This window comes from Ranitomeya variabilis, chromosome 1 (assembly GCF_051348905.1).
Source record: "Ranitomeya variabilis isolate aRanVar5 chromosome 1, aRanVar5.hap1, whole genome shotgun sequence".
In the NCBI taxonomy this organism is placed as follows: domain Eukaryota; kingdom Metazoa; phylum Chordata; class Amphibia; order Anura; family Dendrobatidae; genus Ranitomeya; species Ranitomeya variabilis.
The window spans coordinates 216,025,877-216,040,795 of record NC_135232.1 but is presented as its reverse complement, the minus strand read 5'-3'; the positions used below and the strand labels follow the sequence as shown (position 1 = coordinate 216,040,795).

The window sequence follows — 14,919 nt, the reverse complement described above, 5'->3', positions numbered from 1 at the left end:
GCCATGAGACAAACCAAGATGAAACAGTAAGTGAAAAGTGTTCTAGTCTGAGAATTAGCCTTAGTTGCGGACTTACCAGGGCTACATTCTTGGGCCACTAAATTTAGTACTTCTACAGCGGCTGGACATTGCTGTATGAATTCTTCACAAAATGAGCTGTCATCTAACAGCTGAGCCATGACCAAGCAAGCCCTAAGCAGGAAAAACAAGAAATAACCACAAACGTCAAATGAGAGCTATAACAGTAATTAAACAAATGTATAAAACCGCCCCAAGTCATGACCCTGCAAGACCCTTATATTGTGTTATAGTGCATTAAAATAGAGTATTGCAATTATTTACCGGTAGATGAAAAATACAGAATACAAAAATGATCCCCCCAAAAAATTGAGTCAGCATATAGAATTCTTAGACTTAATAAGTGTATAATTGCAGCACATGTTCTTACCTGGTCCTGATCTCGGCTAGAAGGCGAACCACAGCCATTACGGGAGTTGAGGCATCTCCTGTTGCAGGAAGTGAGGTGTGAATAGACAGGCATCCCTCCTGGGGGAGTAACATGGACTGGACTGCCTGCACTACCTTCTCAGTAATGGACAGTTTATGAAGAGGCAATGCCTGATGGGGGTGGATATTGGTGCGGCAAAAAGTTAAATTCAAGCAGTTAGTTTCTAAGAAATGAGGGATGTCATTAACTGGAGTCATTTCTGATTAAATCTGCACTATAAAATAGGAATCTTACATTTTGTTATCAATAAAAAGGTGTACGGCCATGTGCTAGGATGTAGGAGGCATCGCCAGAAATGCAGAGAAAGCAGACATGACAGCTCATCACCATTTTATGGGAAAATAAGTTGTATCGCTCTTGCCTGAATCAACAGTGGTAGTGCTCCGCCATGGCTGAGAAATGCTTCATTTAAGAGGAATGTTACATCAGAAAAAAAAATATTTCAGGTTTGTATGTTAAATGTATGTGTTAAGAATATCAGTAGTATTTTCAATTTCAATTTGCCACTATCTATATTTTAAAAAAATCTGGCAGTTTTCACACCGAGTTTCAAATGAAAGATCTCCCGAGAAAAAACCTACCACGAAAATAAGTCCTAGCATGATTTTACAGGATTTTAATAATTGTGCCAAGAGTTGTTGCCTGGTCATCAAGCTGCTTGCCTATTGTCCTGTAGCCCACCCCAGCCTTGTGCAGGTCTACAATTGTGTCCCTGTTGTCCTTAGACAGCTCTTTGGTCTTGGCCATGGTGGAGAGGTTGGAGTGTGATTGAGTGTGTGGACAGGTGTCTTTTATACAGGTAACAAGTCCAAACAGGTGCAATTAATACAGGTAATGAGTGCAGAGTAGGAGGGCTTCTTAAAGAAAAAACAACAGGTCTGCGAGAGCCAGAATTCTTGCTGGTTGGTAGGTGATCAAATACTTATTTCATGCAATACAATGCAATTTAATTATTTAAAAATCATGCAATGTAATTTTTCTGGTTTTTATTTTTAGATTCTGTCTCTCATAGTTGAAATGTACCTACAATAAAAATTACAGACCTCTCCATTCTTTGTAGGTGGGAAAACTTGCAAAATTGGCAGAGTATCAAATACTTATTTTCCCAGCTGTATATACATGTGTATGTGCAGTGTGTGTGTGTGATGATGACCTGATTATATTTGAATAAATGTTGCTATTTTCATTCAAGAATAAATGTGGATTGTTGTTTAATCGGGAAAAAAAAACCATCTCCTGAAAATAAGCCTTAACCCTCTTTTTGACAAAAAAACAAACAAACAATAAAACAACAATATTAGACCTGGGGGTAATCGACCGGGATCTGGACTGGGACCCTTTACATTCATGGGTAATTAACCTCTATTTATGCTTATAATATGCTATAGTTCGGTATGGACACGCGGTTACTTCACTGGTTGCGATCACGCAACCTATGATTATATCTGCCACACACAGCCTTATGGAGTGGCAATAAATTGATTATATTTGGGCAGATGTATGTATTTTTGGCGTGTCCATTACCGTTCTAGTTGTTATTAACCCTTGATCCCGGACCGTTGTATGTACTGGTGGATCACTCACGTGTTTCCTATTGACTACTTGTTTTTAATATTTGTTCTTTGATAATATTCTTAAAATAAAATATATTTAATCTTGGCACATTTGGACTCCTTAGTTTTCTCTGTTTTTTTGCAATATTAGACCTGGTCTTATTTTCGGGGAAACACAGTAATGCTTCCTATAGCCATTTATTTATCAGAGACATGATTACAATGACAGATAGCATTCTCTTTTATAAAGCTGGAGTTAAATACCACACGATTCACCATTACTAGTAGGTAATGGTCCCAGATAGCCATTATCCTAGACTGTATAACCTTTAAACAGGTTACAGACTTGCCCACAAAACTCCCACAGAATTCAAGGAGTCATGATAGGTTCCTATGGGTTTTCTGGCAGCTAAAAATCAAATCTCTGAATACTGAGGCAAAAGGGAAGCCCTCAAAATCATGTATATAACAAGTGTATAAAAATTATATTAGCAATAAAAAAAAAAAAAAAGAAAGAAAAAGGTTAGAAAGTGTCAGGATGTAAAAAGGTTTTAGGATCTGGTTATAATAGAAAGATAAACAAAAAAACTGACGATACATTCCCTTACAATACAATATTTTAAAGGGAAATTCATGCTGCTTGAACAATGGGCAGCATGAATCAGACACTGACTCTGTATGCAGCTGTATATTTGTCTTCTCTTTAGAGAACATACAGTTGCTTCTCACCAAATTAGAATATCATCAAAAAGTTTATTTCAGTTATTCAATACAAAAAGTGAGACTCATATTATATAGTCATTACAGAGTGATCTATATCAGGTGTTTATTTCTATTAATGTTGATGATTATGGCTTACAGCAGGGGTGGGGAACCTCAGGCCCCAGGGCCATTTACGGCCCTCGATGACCTTTTATCAGGCCCCCAGGCAGATTATCAGGGATCAAATTCTTGGGCAGGGAGGTGTATTTGGATTACAATCAGCTCATTAAATTTCTTCTTGCTCTGTTTGCTCATACATGCAGTATTCACTACTGAACACTGAAGGGCATGCAATGAAATTACATCCTGAAACCAGTGCCAGAGTCAGGATGCACTTTATGGGCAGAGTTTGTACGGCCTCCGAAGGACAAATATCCAAATGGCCCTTGGCAGAAAAAAAAAAAAAAAAAAAAATATTCCCCACCCCTGGCTTACAGCAAATGAAAACCCAAAAGTCATTATCTTAGTAAATTAGAATACTTTATGACACCAGCTTGAAAAATGATTTTAAAATCCGAAATGTTGGCCTACTGAAATGTACGTTCAGTAAATGCACTCACTACTTGGTCGGGGCTCCTTTTGCATCTAATAATAATAATAATAATTATAATAATCTTTATTTATATAGCGCCAACATATTCCGCAGCACTTTACAGTTTAACAATTTCAAACAACAGTCATAAGTAACAATGTTAACAATACAATAATTAAAGAAAATTAAGACTGATTAGGAATAGGCCGCTCTGAACAAATATGTTTTGAGGGAGCGCCTAAAACTATGCAAATTGTGCATAGTCCTAATATCTTGGGGTAGAGCATTCCAGAGGATTGGCGCATCGCGGGAGAAGTCTTGGAGTCAGGAGTGGGAGGTACGGATTAGTGCAGAGGTTAGTCGAAAGTCGTTTGCAGAGCACAGTGGTCGGATAGGCCGATAGACAGAAATGAGGGAGGAGATGTAAAAGGGGGTGCTGCACTGTGAAGAGCTTTGTCGGTGAGAACAAGTACTTTGAATTGTATCCTGTAATGAATGGGCAGCCAGTGTAATGACTGGCGAAGAGCAGACACGTCTGAATACCGATTAGCTAGATGGACAACCCTGGCTGCTGCATTAAGGATGGACTGGAGACGGGAGAGTTGAGTGAGGGGTAGGCCAATTAATAGAGCGTTACAGTAGTCCAGGCGGGAGTGGATCAGGGCGACAGTGAGGGTTTTTGTTGTTTCCATGGTGAAAAAAGAGATGTTCTTTAGGTGTAAGCAGCAAGAGCAGACAAGAGATTGTATATGGGATGTGAAGGAGAGATCGGAGTCAAATATAACACCCAGACAGCGCACCTGCTGCCGGGGTGTTATTATGGTGCCACCCACGGAGAGGGAAATGTCAGATTTAGGGAGGGTGGTAGACGGCGGGAGCAGAAGAAATTCAGTTTTGGAGAGGTTGAGTTTCAGATAGAGTGCAGACATGACGTTGGAGACTGCGGACAGACAGTCACTGGCGTTCTGTAGCACAGCAGGGGTAAGGTCAGGGGATGAGGTGTATAGTTGTGTGTCATCAACACAAAAGTGTCTAGACAATGTCTAGACAGTGCAAACAGTGAGAAAAACATCCCCCATATATAAAGAAAATGTTGGATTGTTTGTCACTTCTGCTGCAGCATCTTGAGGCAAGACACCAGGGGCACATCTCCAGAACACCAGACGACTTCTATTCATCCGCTGTCCAGAGATGTAAGTATAGAATGATTCTGTGCATTTTCTCCATGTTTTTTAAAATTATTTTTGCAAGTTGTGTTTTATATTCTGCACTGTGGTTAGGATATTGTGGTATTTTTGGTCTGGTTCTGATGTATGGCGTTGTATACGATGGCGTTTCATGGTCTGCGGCCTTGATTATTGTTCTTTCCAGGATAGATTTTTCGTTTCCATTTATTGGTTTGGTGGTGTTTTTTGTATTCAGTTGTGATGTATTATTCTTGCGTTATATGATGGCGTTTAATAGTCTCCGGCCCTGTCGGTTTTATTGTAAAGTATGGTAGTATAGAATGATTCTGAGCCCTTTTATTACATTTATTAATTTTTTATTGCAAGTTGTGTATTATGTTCAGCACTGTGGTTGTGTAAAGACATCGTTGTATGTTTATGGTTGTGAGGTATGGCGTGTATTGGCCCTTTTATTGTCTCCGGCCCTGTCGGTTTTATTGTAAAGTTTGTTTTGTTATTAATGTTTCTGCCCTTAATTTTTCGGGGTTGTTAAATTTTAACTTTCAGAAAAATATTGTGTTTTTTGTGTTGCTCCGTGCATACTGTACTTTAAAAAAAAAAAAAAAAAAATTTGGGGATTACTACATTGGGTCTGTTGTAGATTAGTCTTCTTATCTTTAGGCTTTTGTACTCTGGCATTGGGTTGTCTCTGCCATTGTTTCTTTAATTTAATCAATGTGGCAGTGTTGTTTGCTCAGCGTTAGTTCAGTTGGAGTGCAATGTTCTTTGTGGTTTAAATGACTTTTTTTTTTTATTATTTATTGCTGGATTGTGCATAGGAGCATAGTATCAATGTTATTTTGTTCTTTATTTCAGAATGCATTAGTCATGGCCAGCGGCAGCGAGTCGAGCAACACCCCACCGCAGAGGAGTGCGGTGAGTACATGATCTACTATTGCTTACTATTCGCTGTCATTTGTAGATGGGTCACTCAACTTTTTGGTAAACTATTTTGCAGGCTTCTTCAAGTGAGGAGGAGAACCAGGAGGAAGAGAGGGAGCAGGAGCAGGGACCACGGGGCCAAGCTGTGGTTGCATCACGGAGAGTAAGAATTTTTTTCAAACCTATTCATTTTTTTTGTTTAATTTTTTTTTTTTGGCAGGTATGGGGGGTGGTGGGAGGTTGTGGTGTTGTGTGTAGTAGGTGGCGGTGGAGGAGGTAGGGACAATTTTTTTTATCTTTCAAACATTAATATTTACCATTTTTTCTAGGTTTCACAACGGTCCCTGGATGAACCACTGGATATTGACATGATGGTGGCATCCATTGAAGCACGGGGCCCGTTGTGGGACAGCCGTGACCCCCGGCACGCGGACCAGGGCATATTGCGCCGTCTGTGGATAGAGGTGGCACTATCGCTGTGGGATGGCTTCGACAGCGCTTCACCCAAGGCCAAAGCTAGTTTCCGTAAGTATTTACAAAATGCTGCTGTGACCCATCATGCCAGGATTACACAACCGTCTGTGATGTCTTCTATTGGGATTGCACACGGTTGCGTAATCGTTTTCAAAATATTATCTAAAACTTTTTTTTTTTTTTTAATTTATACACAGTTAAACAATTGAAGACCAGATGGCGCTCCATGAAGGACCGTTTCAAGAGGGGCCTGAAAAAGGAGGGACAGAGTCGTAGTGGTGCTGCCGCTTCAAGGACCTCGGTGTACAAGTACAACCGTATACTGCAGTTCTTGCGACCGGTCCTTGGAAGCAGAGAGTAAGTATAGTACCTATGCACACACCTAGTTTTTAGAACATTCCTATTCACATACTACATTCCAGCCACGTAGCTTATTGCCCAGCCATTTATTTTGGCAAGTACCAAGTATAGAAGGGAAGAAAAAAAGACAAGCTCACCGAGGCGTGAAAAGTAAAAAATACATAATTTTATCCTCTTCAATCATAAGCAGAGCATGAAACATCAGCACAATACAATAGACACTATCTACGCGTTTTAGGTGACAGGGAACATCAGACCTGAAACGCGTACATAGTGTTTTTATTGTATTGTGCTGATGTTTCATCCTCGGCTACTGATTGAAGTGAATAAAGTATTTTGTTTTTACTTTTCACGCCTCGTTGACCTTGAATTTTTTATTCATTTATGGTCTTCTCACACTTGACACAGCAGCGCCTCCCTTCTGGGATTACTACAATGTTGACCTTGACTTACTAGCAATTTCACTGAAATCAGAAGTATACAGAACACAGTAGATTGGACATGCCCAGCCAATATTTAATAGTGGAGTAGTATAGTGGCTATCCAGGTGTATCCGCGATTTTTTTAGACACAAAAAAGTAAAATATAATCGATACGGCATACATTCCACTGCAAAGCAGGTTATGTTCCCATGGTTACTCAGCTCGCAGGACCTGTGATGACGTCTCGGTCACAGGACCGTGACGTCATGGCAGTTCCAACTGAAGCATAATTGTGTGGCGTTGCAAACCACAATCATGGGTGACTATTGTGAATTAAATAAATACCTTTTTTTTTTTTAATATTGATGGTGCATATGCAGTGTCAATATTAAAAATAGGTTAATATTAATGGCGGCAATGGATATCTGGCGGTAAAGTTAATTAATGACGCATGTTAAATGTGATATTTAGTATACTAAAGGTTTCCTTATGTTTTCACAGAACACACAGCAGCACCCGCGAGACTGTCCGAACCTCTGGAGCGGTACTTTGTGAAGCGCCATCTGAACAGTCGCAGCCATCCCACAGCGAGAGCAGGTCTGCACCACCCCAATCTGGCGAACCGGCAGCCGGTCCATCAGATGTTCCCCTGGCCGAGGCCTCTGTCGCTCCTTCCTTTAGGTCTTCCCGACAGCGTCAGCGGGCCTCGGACAGGGAGGTCATGCCCGAATTTTTACATCTGAGCACCGTTTTTCAGAATGGTTTCAAGGCGATGTGCGATAAAATGTCCAATCTCGAACGTCGTCTTGAAATCATCGAAACGGAGCTCAAGAGGCCGGCCAAACATTTTTTTAATGCCATTTACAAGGGCATGGTTGAACATCTTACGCCGGAACTCCAGATTTCGGTCATGCAGGGCTGCAACAATGTATATGTCAGTGCTCTGCAGCAGGCTCGGGTCATGCAGTCAGCGACAAATATGCCCACAGTACCATCGCTGGCTGCCATGACTCCGACTCCTGCTGCAGAGCACCACCACAGAGCTCCGCGTGCCGAGGGCCACCGCCACCGCCACCGCCACCACAGAACAGACCCCGAAAGTTCAGAGCATGACAGGCCTTCAAGGGGACACAGACGGGAAGCCGACCCACACCCAGAGGGAGAGAGGAGGAAAAAGAAGAAGAAGATGACGACGACGACAAGCACTACAACCTTGGCTATGGCTGCTCCCAAAAGTACCACCAGAAAACACTCCGGGTCTACCCGGAGCACAACAAGTACCAAGGCTGGGTCTACACAGAGTACACCCAGTACCCAGCCTGGGTCTACAAGGAGTACACCATCTACCCAGCCTGGGTCTACCCGGAGCCGGAGTAGCCAGCCAAGGACACTGGTCGTCCCTCCTCCTCCCTCATCTCCTGCTCCATTAGTGTCGCCAACATCAACTGGCTGGATTGATGGCATCCCGTCTAGTGTCATAGACTATGCTGCTTCCTCCCCCTCGTCCTCCGCCTCGGTCTCCTCAACACCCCCAAAAAGTGTGGGATATCAATCCCCTTTCGTTGCGGATGTTGGTACCCCCTAATAACATTTCCCTTTTTTTTTTTTGTACCCTAAATAAATGTTCCTTTTTGTTTAAAAAAAACAATTGTTTTTATTGTCTCAAAGTTTGCACCAAATCACACCTTGCGCCGTATACACAAATCTTGTCTTTGTAACACCTGATGTGCAATGTCTGACAATATTTATCAAATTTTTTTTTTTCATTGTTTATAGGGCTGTCGCTCATTGTACTCTGATGTTACAAATACAAACAGCATTGCTCAATATGTCAAGTTTACAATGTACCATCAGACAACGATTTCAGTATCGATAAAGTTGTTTTTTGTGTGTAACCAACGTTATCTTTTCTGAAATCGTAAAAACAATTGAGCCCCTGCTGTGACTTTTTTGGTGTCAGCGAATGATTTTGAATGTTTAAAATAAAGATCCATGTGTCCGCCGCCCCCCCACCCCCTGTGCGCCCCCCCACCCCATGTGCGCCCCCCCACCCCATGAGCGCCCCCCCGCTGGTGAGAAAATACTTACCCGCTCCCTCGCTGCTTCCTGGTCTGGCCGCGGCTTCTCCTGCATGCGGTCACGTGGGGCGAATCATTTACAGTCATGAATATGTGGCTCCACCTCCCATAGGGGCGGAGCCGACTATTCATGATTGTAAATGATCGGCCCCACGTGACCGCATACAGTAGGAGGCGCGGCCAGACCAGGAAGGAGCGAGGGAAGCGGGTAAGTATTTTCTCACCAGCGGGGGGGCGCACAGGGGGTGGGGGGGGGCGGCGGACACATAGATCTTTATTTTTAACACTATTCTTCATATTTTCTCTACAGCTAACGCTGCTGCAGGGAAGATATGAATACCGGCTTCAGCACCATGTGGGGGGGACAGCGCTTACTGTAGCGCTGTCTCCTGCACGCACACGGACCCCAGACGGAGAATGTCCGTGTGAGGTCCGTGTTTTACGCGGACCCATTGACTCTATTGGGTCCGTGTAAAACGTGCGCTCCCACGAACACTGACATGTCTCCGTGTTTGGAAAACGGAGACACGGTCTGCAAAAAATCAATGACATCTGAACAGATGCATTGATTTTTATGGGTCTACGTGTGTAAGTGTCTCTGGTACGTGAGGAAACTGTCACCTCACGTACCGGAATCACTGACGTGTGAAACCGGCCTTAAGAATATTGGTCAGGTGAGGTGGAAGCAATGTTCACAGTGTCGCCACTATTTGACTCTGGACGTATTCTAGCATCCTGAGTACAATAGTGTTCACTCTGTACAGTTTTGCAAACATTATCGTCTCCCTCCTTGTCAAGCCAGGTTCCATATGCACATAGTCTGCACGATTAAAAATGGTTGACAAGGTGGGAGCCGATTATGTTATACGCCAAAACTGTGGAACAGACAAATTTTTGGGGACACACATTACTTTCAATAAAATTGGATTTCACAATTCTATTACTATGGAAAAACGTATGGGAGATTTGTTTTTTGAAAATGGAAAGGCACAAGAACTTTATTTAAAAACACAACGCATTATACAATTAGGGGACATTATAACAATAACCATATAATAACCATACATAGGATGGTTAAATGACATGGACACAACAGTGTTTACATGACATCATAACACAAAGATTAAACCATGTGATCTTGCCATGAAACACGGCCAACATCAGAAACAAAGTATGCAGCAAATTGGTCCCTCATATGAGCAATCTCCACAGTTGTCCGCAGAGGATTAGCTTGATAATCAGGCAATGGATTTGGTATGGGTTCATCGAGTTCAACGTTGACTCTCTCTTTATCAATAATGAAATTGTGGAGAACCACACACGCCTTCACCACCTCATCCACTGTCTCAATTTTCAAATTTATAGCGGATCCTAAGATACGCCATTTGGAGGCCAGGATGCCAAAGGCGCACTCCACAGTTCTTCTGGCCCTGGACAGTCTATAATTAAATATACTTTTGGTGCGGTCCAACCCCCGACTGGAGTACGGTTTAAGTAGGTTGCCACTCATTTGAAAAGCCTCATCCCCAACCACAACAAATGGCAGGGCCGGTCCTTCGGTGTTGGGAAGAGGTCGTGGCTGGGGGAAATTAAAATTGTTCTCGTATAATCTTTGGCCCATGTCTGACTCCTTAAATGTCCGTGAATCATTGGCACGGCTAAATGCTCCAATGTCCACGGCAAGAAACCTGCAGTCAGCACCTGCAATGGCCATGAGGACGGTGGAAAAGTGTTTTTTGTAGTTAAAAAACAGCGAACCACTTCGTGCAGGCTTTAAAATCCGGATGTGCTTCCCGTCAACTGCTCCAATACAATTAGGGAAGGAACACACTTGTTCGAATTTTTGGGCGTTGGCCTGCCATATTTCTGTTGTAGGGATGGGTAAAAACTCCTCCCGGAGGTTGTCCCACAATGCACGGCATGTGTCGGCAATAATACCAGACAGTGTGGAGACTCCAATCCGAAACTGGAAATGCAGTGATCTCAATGTCTCTCCAGTAGCAAGGAAACTGACAAGAAGAAAAATAAAAAATAATGTAATTAATTACATTGTTTTAAAATAATTTTTCATTATTAATTACAATCCCCCACCCCACATATCCAAAACACGTAACTTTAACCCTTTCACGACATGCGCCGTACATGTACTGTGCATGCCGTGTCTCCCCCTTTGATGTGGGCTCCGGCGCTGAGGCCACATCAAAGTTGCAACATGTCAGCTGTTTTGGACAGCTGTCGTGCGCGCAATAGCGGCGGGTGAAATCGCTATTCACCCGCGGCTATTAACCTGTTAAATGCCGCTGTCAAACGCAGACAGCGGCATTTAACTACCGCATGGAATTTTTTTTTACACCATTTAGATAAAAAATAACCTAGTCATAGGTGTCTATGAACTCGTACTGACCTGGAGAATCATAATGGCAGGTTAGTTTTAGCATTTAGTAAACCTAGCAAAAAAAAAAAAATGTGGGATTGCACTTTTTTTGCAATTTCGCCGCACTTGAAATTTTTTTTCCCGTTTTCTATTACATGACATGGTAAAATGATGTCATTCAGAAGTACAACTCGTCACGCAAAAAATAAGCCCTCACATGGCCATATTGACGGAAAAATAAAAAAGTTATGGCTCTGGGAAGGAGGTGAGCGAAAAACGAAAACACAAAAATGAAAAAGGGCCGCGGGTTGAAGGGTTTAAAAAATGGCAAGAACATATAAATCCTTCACATTGCATTACGTACCGTAGAGTCACCAGCAGACGTTCCTCGGGGGAAATCGATTTACGGAGCTGCGTGTCCTGCCTTGAAATGGTTCCTTCCACCAGACGCAACAGATATCGGAAGCTGTTTTGTGACATCCTTGTGTATTCAAAGTATTTATCCTGGTTCTCATTTAATTCGCCAAACAGACAGTGATAGGCTCCACGACTCTCTCGGACTTCCACTATAGGGTGTAGCCAAAAACGCCGATGACTCCTTCTCCGTAGTTTGTCCCTTTTCCTCTGTTCATGACAGGCAATAGCATATGCAATAGCAAGTGCTAATTCCAGCTCAAATTTTAGGTAGATAATCTCCATGGGACGATCCATCTTGATGCTCTATGGTTGGAAATAATCTATGCCGGGGTATATATACCACTATTACATTAATACCCACCCTCATCTACCCATTGGTGGCATTATCTATTGTCTAAACACTAGACCCACCCTCTTCTATTCATTGGTGATTTAGTGTCTAGACACTAAATTGTTTCATCATTGTTTGACAACGCATGCGTCGTAAAACGCTGCGTTTTTGGTAAAACGTTTTCGATGCGTCGTGCGTTGCGTCTGCGACGCTGCGTCGCATGACGCTAATGTGAACGTAGCCTAAGAGACCTTTTCAAACGCTAAGGAAGCCCTTGCAGGTGTTTTTTGTTAATTATTCTAATTTACTGAGATATTGACTTTTGGGTTTTCATTGGCTGCAAGTCATATTCATCAACGTTAACAGAAATAAACATTTGAAATAGATCACTCAGTAATGACTCTATATAATATATAAGTTTCACTATTTGTATTGAAGAACTGATACAAAAAGGGATTTTTGGTACTCACCGTAAAATCTTTCTTGGAGCCTTCATTGGGGGACACAGGTAACCATGGGTGTATCCTGCTTTTGCTAGGAGGCTGACACTATGCAAAAAAGGAAACTAGCTCCTCCTACACAGTATACACCCACCGACAGGCACAAAGTACCTCAGTGTTAAAGCAGTAGGAGAAGCAACCAAAAGCTCAACATATGTACCAATCCAACAAAGAAGGCACAAAGACCAAATAATGGTACAATCAGTTAGGGAGGGTGCTATGTCCCCCAATGAAGGCTCCAAAAAAGAGATTTTACGGTGCGTACCAAAAATCCCTCTTTCTTTATCGCTTCTTTGGGGGACACAGGTAACCATGGGACGTCCCAAAGCAGTCAATAGGGTGGTAAACAGGAAGATCCAAGGAATAAATGGGCTCAGGTCGGTCGGTGGAAAACCGCTGCCAGCAGCACCTTCCTTTCCAGGCCTGCATCAGACAAGGCATGGGTATGAACCCCGCAAAAAACTTGCAAAAGAGGGTAAAGATGACCAGGTTGCGGTCTTACAAAACTGGAAGCAAAAACCTGGTAACGAAAAAACTTGGAGGCCCCCACCACAGAGCTGAGTGAGCCTTCACCCCTGGAAGAGCCTGCACCGCCGGAAGAGGCTGTTTATCCTGAATGTGAAATACCTCACATCAATAGTGAAATTAGAAGCTAGGAGCCCATTAAGGTAACTTTCAGAGATGATGAACAGGGCATCCGATTGGCGAAAGGGAGCAGCCCTTGAAAAGTAGACTCGGAGAGCCATGACGGGATCCAGCTTGTAGAGGGACGTCTCCAGGGGATGGACCAGAGAGACACAGAAGGAAGGACAAAGTCTTCATCAATTAGAAATGAAAAGGCCAACTCAGGTAGAAAGGGAGGAACTGGCCTGAGAACTACCTTGTCCTGATATAGAATCAGGGGCATGCCGCTAACTGGGAAACTCTCCTGATAGGCGTAATCTAAGACAACTGTCCCAGACAAGAGAAAAAATAAGATGTCCTGAACGGACTCAACAGTGGCGCGCTGCAGTGTGTAAAAGAGGATAAAAAACCCATGGATCTATTGGAGGCGCCAGGTGGGCCACACCTTGAAGAAAACCAAGAATGAAAGGAAGAGAAAAGGACATGGGGACCAACCCCAGTCCATACTCCACCAGAAGAAGGCTTTTCAGTATTTGTAGTAGATACACCAGGATGCTGGTTTCTTGGCCCCAATCATGGCCTGAATGACCAGATGGGAAAAAAACAGCCTCCCTAGGACTATGGCCTCAACGGCCATGCTGTTAAACTCAGACTATGAACTCTGGAGGAAGAGGGAACCTTGAGAGAGAGGATCTGGACGGCCTGGAAGCTTCCAGGGGGCGTCCATGAACATGTTCACCGGGCCCTTCTTAGCCAGTCCGAAGCTATCAGGAATATAGGGATCCCTTCTTCCTTTATCCTTTTCACGACTCTCGGGACCCCTTCTTCCTTTATCCTTTCACGACTCTCGAGACAAGTGGAGAAACGGAAAAGTATAAGGCGGTTGGAATGGTGACCACGATATTACTAGGGCATCTAAATAGGTGGGTACCTGGTCCTGGGACCTGGCTACGAACCAAGGAACCTCGTGGTTTATCCGAGACGCCATGAGGCAGACGTTCGGAGAGCCCCATTTCAGCATATTTGGATGAAGACAGGGAGCTGAGCAAGCACCCGCCCAAGTGGGACCCTGATGGCTCAGAAAATCGGTTGTCAGATTTTCTACTGTCGGAAAGTGCACGGCTGATATGGCAGAAACGTGACTTTCTGCCCATCGCCGAATTCTTGTTACCTCTAACTTAACCTGTTTGCTGCGAGTTCAGTGGCGTTGTCCGACTGTGTGGAGACCGGCTGGCTCGGAAAGGGAGAATGCCAGTGGTAAAGAGCAAAGAAAATTACCCCATTCTCCAGGAGATTGACATTCCAGTGGCCCTGCGCTGTGTGAAGAAGAAAAAACAGCTCCCCAAATGAGGAGAATGGCGTCGGTGGCGAAGACCTGCCACCAGAGAGGAAGGAAGGACTTCCTTCATAGGACTGATGCTGACAGCGTCACCAGGTGAGGGACTGCCTCACCTTGAGAGGTAGAAGCATGGGATCATCCGGGGAGACGACCAGAGGGCCATTTGAAGAGGACTGGCATGGAACTGGGCAAAAGGAAGGGCTTCCGTGGCGACAATCCCTTTCCCCTAGAACTCATATGCAGGACCGTATCTGAGAGAAGCCGGTCGCTTTAGAGTACGGAACCCTTGGCACAGTAATGAAAACCTTCTCCTTTGGAAAGAAGAGAAGGGCTTGGGTCGTGTCGAACCTTATACCTAGAAAACCCAGGTTCTGAGCAAAGGTGAGGGAGAACTTCTCTCTGTTTATAATCTAGCTGAGATGGACCAGGATATCTAGAGTAAACTGAAGACTGTGGTTGCAGTCTCTGCGAGACAGCTCCTTGAACAGAAGATCGTTCAAGTAGGGAAATATGAAAAAAAAGACCCTTGGAGAGAAG

At 43.5% G+C, this 14,919-nt stretch overlaps 1 protein-coding gene across 3 annotated transcripts in view; it reads right to left on the bottom strand.

The window, feature by feature from the left end:
* Positions 1-14,919, bottom strand: part of HECTD4 (HECT domain E3 ubiquitin protein ligase 4) — a 258,154-nt gene that overhangs the window by 77,714 nt on the left and 165,521 nt on the right. For all 3 annotated transcript variants that reach the window (XM_077292459.1, XM_077292466.1, XM_077292472.1), the window contains exons 43-44: positions 449-618; positions 77-192 (exon numbers count right to left, since the gene is read on the bottom strand). In XM_077292459.1, the coding sequence (XP_077148574.1) occupies positions 77-192; positions 449-618 (286 nt within the window). The remainder of the gene's footprint in view (positions 1-76; positions 193-448; positions 619-14,919) is intronic.